Genomic DNA, 6,796 nt, shown 5'->3' on the forward strand with positions numbered 1-6,796 from the left:
GGTGGATTTACTTTTATTTTGTGGTGGTCCTATAGAATGAAAACTTAAATTTCCCAGACTGGTTGGAATAGATTGGTATGCTAGAAATGAAGAGGCATAAGGTAAAAAAAAGGTACTTACTGAAAATAGGTTTCCACTTCAAGGGAGTTAACTCAATAAAACTATATAAAAATTAGGGCAAGAAACACCTTCACTTTTTACATTTTAGGTCTGCAACCTCATCCTTAGAAAATATTTCTTCTTATTACACTAATTATTCATTGTTTTATAATTAATTACATGGGCACACAATTCAAATGCCAGGAGGTTAATTTTTGTCCTGATCAAGTCCAAGATAAAAAGCTATACTCCTGGCATTTATAATGTGTGACAAAATATTTTACTATGAAAAAATAGCAACATTTGTATAAAAGTGAAAAAATAGGAACATTTGTGTGATAAAAAAAAAATTATAAGTTAAAATTAAAATGTTTTATAAATAAAAAAAAAAGAAGCATATTTTTCTAAAGAACAAATAATATTAAATACTAAAAACCCACAAAATTAGGAATAAAGTATAAAAACAATGGTTAATAATAACTGAAAAATGGTGACTAAACACTGTATCCTGGAGATAAGAAATGAATATATACTTTTTTTTTCTAAATGTGTCTTGGTTATAATCCAATTAGTTGATATAAAAGGGTAATACTTATGGGGGTAAAAATTAAGGATTATTGATAAATCTTGTATGTATATCTATATATTTATTTAAATTACAAATATTTCCTTAAGTTCAAAATAACTACTAAGTATAAAAATCTTATTATATATCACATAATACATATTTTCTCAATTAAGTAAATTAAAGTAAAACACCTTTATTTATGAACTAGCTTCTAGATATTTGTACAAAACTACAGAATTCTCTTCAACACATCAGATAAAAATAATAATTCTTTACTAGCTTGTTGCATCAATTCTTGGACTTGTGGTTTAGAATCTAATACCTCTACACTTTGTGTATAGGCATTGTATCTTACTCCAAAATTTCTGGGCACAGTTTTGGCATATTTTCTGAAACAAGAAAGTAGAAAGTTGAAATTACTTTAACATAAATAAGTTTTCTTCTTGGGAATTTCAATATATTTAGTTAGTAATGATACTCACATAATTTTATCTTGGGCATCTTCAAAACTCTCAGAAACAAAGTATAATGGCTGGTACTCAGTGATGGGATACTTTTGCAGGGCTGTGACTGATGGATCAAAGGGTTTGAGCTCTGGCTTGCCACTAAGACAGTATTCAAGCTCACCAAAGGAAGATAACAAGCCAGCTCCATATGCCTTCAGATTTCCATTTTGGTTACACAGACCATATTCCACCGTGAACCAGTAGCACTGTGAACGAAAGTATAAGCTTAAATTTTTGGGATATTTATGTTAATGTATCATTTGTTTGTTTATTAAAATTTGGCACTAAAGTCACAGGCCACTCAATGATGATCCAGGGCACACCTAATTATCATCCACTCTTAAATTTCAAAATGGGAGTGAATGCTATCCCAAAAACTTAAAAGAAAAAATATTTTAAATATAAACTCTAAAACTGGGGGATCAATTTTGTTTTGTGGGATTTTGGCCCCTATGTCTATCTAACACATAGAACACTGCATGTGCGATATTGGATATGTAATGATCTGAAAACGTGTGTTTTTATTGATTATAGGGTGAAAAGATGTTCAAAGATGTTGATAAAACTTGCATAGTCTTCTCCTAAATAGCATTCAACTTTTCATATATATATAAAAAAGGAAAAAAGTAAGATTGAAGAGTAAATTTTATTTGTGAATTGTGGAAAATCTGTATTTCTTGAAAATCAATTGAATTGCAAAAAATCAGAGAAATAGATGGCATATTGCACTTGAATAACCCTGCTCTCCTTCAAAGCAAAAGCGAAGGAGTGGAAGGAATCTCCACTATTGTAATCTAAACTGAAACAGAAGGCAACCAGTGACTGACTGGTACTCTTCCGTTATTCCTCTACCATGCACTTAATCAATCATAGGGCCCATCTTTTAGGCTTCACTTTTTCTGTCAGCTTTATTTGAATTGGTTAATACTTTAAGAAAAGTAGTAACTTAAGCTTAAATCGGAAAACCCGTTTTCGAAACACAGGTGAATAACGGAAAATATATTTGTGCATATGTAAGTGAAATTTTTGGATGTAATTTGATGGAAATGATACTTCATAATTCTGATTCTCACAATTCCTGAAGATTTAATTAAAATCAGAGTGTTTTACTGGTCACTTGGATTTGACTGTGAACACACATAAGTGGAATCAATTTTGTTTAGTATATTTATTGATGCATCATATTTAACTAGCCTAACTTGACATTCTGCTTTTCTAATATTTCTACTAATATTTTACTTTTCAGACATGAAGGAAAGTATTTGGTTACTTATTAAGTCAAACCCACTTGAAATTTAAATTCAATTAATCCAATTTTGATTAAACAGGAATAACAAGAAAAGGTGCTTAGATGGTCTATATCAATCATGTAATAATTAATACTTTCACTAACGCAGGTGCGAATGAATTTTCCTTTACACACCTGTATTTCGAAAACGATAATTTTTATAAATGTTTTTAAAGTAAAATTAATGGAGTTTTATTTAGAAATTTTTGTTCAATTCATTTTTTTGCGTATTTAACCATAAACATGACCAAATCGAATTGATTTGATGTAGGTAAAGGTATTTCCGCAATTTTTTACACTCGATGTCACGTTTCTTAGTTACATTTCTACGATATTTTCTTCCAAAACAAGTGTTTTCAGAATGCTGTACCAGAACATTCGTCAGCAGGTTTAAAAGATAAAAAAATCTTTATTATGAAAAAATAATGAAGCAAACAGTTTTTTGTATTGGAGTTTGTACCTAAAATGGTATGCAAAAAAGTCGAATGAATAGGAATACTATATTTTTTCTTCTGAGATTTGCTTCCAAATTACTGATGGCGTTCCTCGTTACAAAAACGTTTTAGTCAATCTAATGATTTAGATAGTTACACTTCAGGAGTGGTTTTAGTTACTTAAAAAGCAAAACAAAACAATAAAAACAAAAATAAATTAATTCAATCTACTTTTCTTGGTTTCATTGTTGTACACTTCCACTTATCACAATACATTGCTCTTTTAAATCTGTCTAGCAGGTTAATGCTTTTATTGGTCAGGGTCCAAGTTTCTCCACCGTATGGGACGACTGGCTTTATCAACGTTTTGTATAAGGTGAACTTGGTGGTACAGCTAACAAGTTTGCTTTTGATTAGCCTTACAATGGAGAAATAGACTCTATTTCAAGCAGAAATTCTGCTTTTAACTTCTTCTTCATTCTGGTTCTCATTGATAATAGAGCCAAGGTAAGAAAAACTTCTTACTATTTCGAAATTATAGGGGCCCATTACAAGGCGACTCTACCTCTGGTCCAGAGGATTCTTACCCAACAGCATAATATTGGTTTTCCCCCCATTAAAATGCAGGCCCATTTTTTTTTGCTTCGACATCCATCGCTTCGAAAGCAGTCTTAATGCTCTGTAGGGCTCTACTGATGATGATGACATCGTCTGCATAGGCCAGAACTAGTGTGATATTTGTGAACACTGTCTCTTCCTGATTTATTCCTGCTCTATTTATGATGTTTGTAGATCGAAATTAAACAGGAGAGGAGCTATTGGGTCACCATGTCTTAGGCCACATTCCTCTTCAAAAGGCTCTGATAATCCACAGGATTTTACTTGGCAGGTTGTGCTCACCATTGTGCATTTTACTAATCGGGCGAGCTTACTAGGAAGCTCCAGTTCATGCATAGCCACTATGAACTCATTCCTAACGATTGTATCGTAGGCAGCCTGAAAATCAATGAATAGCATCCAAGTTGTCTGCTGATATTCCTTCATCTTCTCAGAGATATGCCTCAGAATTTGATCAATAGTAGACCTATTGGGCTGGACCCACCTTGATAATCACCCAGTTTCTGTTCAACAAACGGAAGGAGCCTATTGTACAGGGATATGGAAAAACAATTATATGCAGTGATAAGCAAACTAATCCCTCGATAGTTGCTGCATATCGTTGAATCTCCTTTCTTCTTGTATATATGTGTAGGCAATACTGCAGCCTCATTCCACTCCTTGGGTGTAGTCTCCTCTTCCCATATCTGAGCTATCGGGTCCTGTAATTCCCTAGTTTAAACAATGATACCCTGCTTTAAACAATTCTGCTGGGAGTCCATCATTAACAGGTGATTTACTATTTTTGAGTTTAGATAAGATGTCTTCGATGTCCTCTACGTCGGATGGAATGGCTTCAAAATCTTCATCATTAATAATCACTGGTGATTATACTCGATCTTCCAGACAATTCTCTGTTTCTCTCGGGTTCAATAAGCCCTTCAAATATTGCCGCCACCTTTCTTGCACTTCTTATTCTGGCATTAGTATGTTGCCATGGTCGTCTTTGATGATATTACTTATTACCTTTGCAATTTAAAAGAACAAATTTTGAAAGAATATAATTTTTTTTATAATGCAAAATTAACAAAAATGAAACTTCAGATCTGAAAATAAATATATTAAAATACTCATATTTATAATGCCTTGTATAAATAAATGTTTACCGTCGCAATTTTCTCAATGTATTCATCAGGAGCCCCTAGAGATGCCAGACCAATTTGTTGAGAAAACTGGGCGAATGAAGGGTCGGCGAATAGTGGAACGTGACCAAGAAGTTCGTGACATGCGTCGGGCTCCGGTGTGTAGAGCGGCATGCTGGGATGACGGATGTACTGGGTCGAATGGAAGACCCTGAAGGCCAATCCTGCCAAGAAATCACGAGACGATAGGAGTCCAGCGACAGGGCGAAGGCTGAAGCCCGTACAGTCTGTCCAAAAGATCAATATTCTCAATAAATTAAGGTTTTTGTGTTTTGAGGATACTGATTTACAAATAGAATACACTTTGATCAAAAGCAATAATTAAATAAAGTCTTAAAAAAAATACTGAATTAAGGATAGCTTTTTTATTTATTGATTTTTTCATATAGAAAATATAATTCCAGTTAAGCAGCAGAAATTAGCGTAACAATGATCGATTACGTCCTGAGACAAACATGCGGAAGATCACGTTACCAATCATGATCAGTTTTTCACCCAAAGTTCGAGAATTTTCACACTAATCATGTCTCTCTTCTTGAAAAATACATTAATATATGAACTACTCTTTCTTTTTCTAAGACTATTTAATAAAAATGTGGTAACTATTATTTAATGAATAACAAAGATTTCTGATAGATTTTTGGACAGTGGGCAAGATGGTGAGAGTCAAAACAAGAGAAAAAAAGCTTAAACAGCTCAAAATTACTTTTAAAGACTATGGTTAATGAACAGGTGACACCAGATAACCTTTATTCGCCAGAAAAATCGGGAAAAAGTATAAATGGTAGACGGAAATGAGAAGAAAATAGAAGGGTGGTATAGGGATTGTTTTTTTTGTTACGAATTACGATTATGAAAGAAAATACTAGTTTTTATTTGTTCGTTTTTACTTACCCTAAAGTAATATTCCTATTTAGAATAATATTGTGTTTATGTATTTTTATAGAATTCGGTTGCTTAAATAATTAATTTTTGTTTTTTTTTCAGTTCAGATTTTGCGAAGGGACATAGTTTAGTTGTAAACCAACTACTTCGGTTGTTCCTTGGGCTGTGATAGCTGATTTTTTGGTCCATATACGATGTGAACAAGTTGTTTATGACCACGTTGCTTGGCCAAATTATTACGTTATTCGTTGTATTCTTACAAGGCATAATTTAATATTTTTTTCTTGGTTTTATGATAAATTTTTCACCAAGTTACAATATTTAGAACTTCTAGACTGAAAATCGAAGAAAAAAACTTAAATTTCTAATTCGTTACTCTACTAAATTATTAGCTGCTTGTTAACCGTTTTAGGACAACCAGGAATGTGCTTTTTTGTATATATTTTTTATACCATATTTTTTTCACTTTGGTACACCGTTTAGGAGTTAAAATAAAAGATCTATTCGTTTATTTTATCCAATTAATTAGGCAATTAGTAAGAGTTTAGGAACCACTAGAAATACATTTCCGTTTGAAATATGATAGAAACTAATTTAGTAGTAGAAACTCGTAAAGTACACTTTATACACCGTAATTTATTTCCTTGGAAGCACCCGTCACATTCTAATATCCTCCTTATTTCCATGGAAGCACCCGCCACCTTCTAATATCCTCCTTATTCTCCCACATTTCGACCATGGATGCCTATTGTATGGAGGACTGTCGATTGAACAGGAAATGAGACTAAAAAGACTAATGAACTGCTTTATAAGATTCATCTTTGTATTCCCAGGAGCACTCATATCTTTCACTAGTGTTCCGAGCTAAGTTGGTTATATTCCAGTATCCGGAGACAATAACTGCTGGGCACATTTATATTCCAAACTCTAATAACCCAAAAACCTTCCTATATCAATCAATCATCCTTACCCTAGGTTACATCCATTCACCTGTTAAACACAAAATCCCAACCTGCCGACCTTTATATTCCTACCCATAGAACTGCCTTCTTTGAAAAATCCTTTGCTATTTAAGCTACCTCATTTTGGTACCCAAATCCATCTGTAAAGCTTTCGCCTTAACATCATTCAAATACCAATTATATATCCATCTCTTGGACTATCAAACTTTTCTGTGAACTTCTGAATAATAGTAAACAATATAAGCATGGTTATAT

General features: G+C 32.8%; 1 protein-coding gene across 3 annotated transcripts in view; it reads right to left on the minus strand.

Annotated features, from left to right (window-relative positions):
- Positions 1-724: 724 nt before the first annotated feature.
- Positions 725-6,796, minus strand: part of Hn (phenylalanine-4-hydroxylase) — a 48,911-nt gene continuing 42,839 nt past the window's right edge. For all 3 annotated transcript variants that reach the window (XM_014434224.2, XM_014434225.3, XM_014434223.1), the window contains exons 6-8: positions 4,659-4,921; positions 1,150-1,379; positions 725-1,056 (exon numbers count right to left, since the gene is read on the minus strand). In XM_014434224.2, the coding sequence (XP_014289710.1) occupies positions 897-1,056; positions 1,150-1,379; positions 4,659-4,921 (653 nt within the window). In that variant the 3' untranslated portion in view covers positions 725-896. The remainder of the gene's footprint in view (positions 1,057-1,149; positions 1,380-4,658; positions 4,922-6,796) is intronic.

This window comes from Halyomorpha halys, unplaced genomic scaffold, assembly GCF_000696795.3.
Source record: "Halyomorpha halys isolate HHAL.00 unplaced genomic scaffold, Hhal_1.1 Scaffold1329.1, whole genome shotgun sequence".
Classification (NCBI taxonomy): domain Eukaryota; kingdom Metazoa; phylum Arthropoda; class Insecta; order Hemiptera; family Pentatomidae; genus Halyomorpha; species Halyomorpha halys.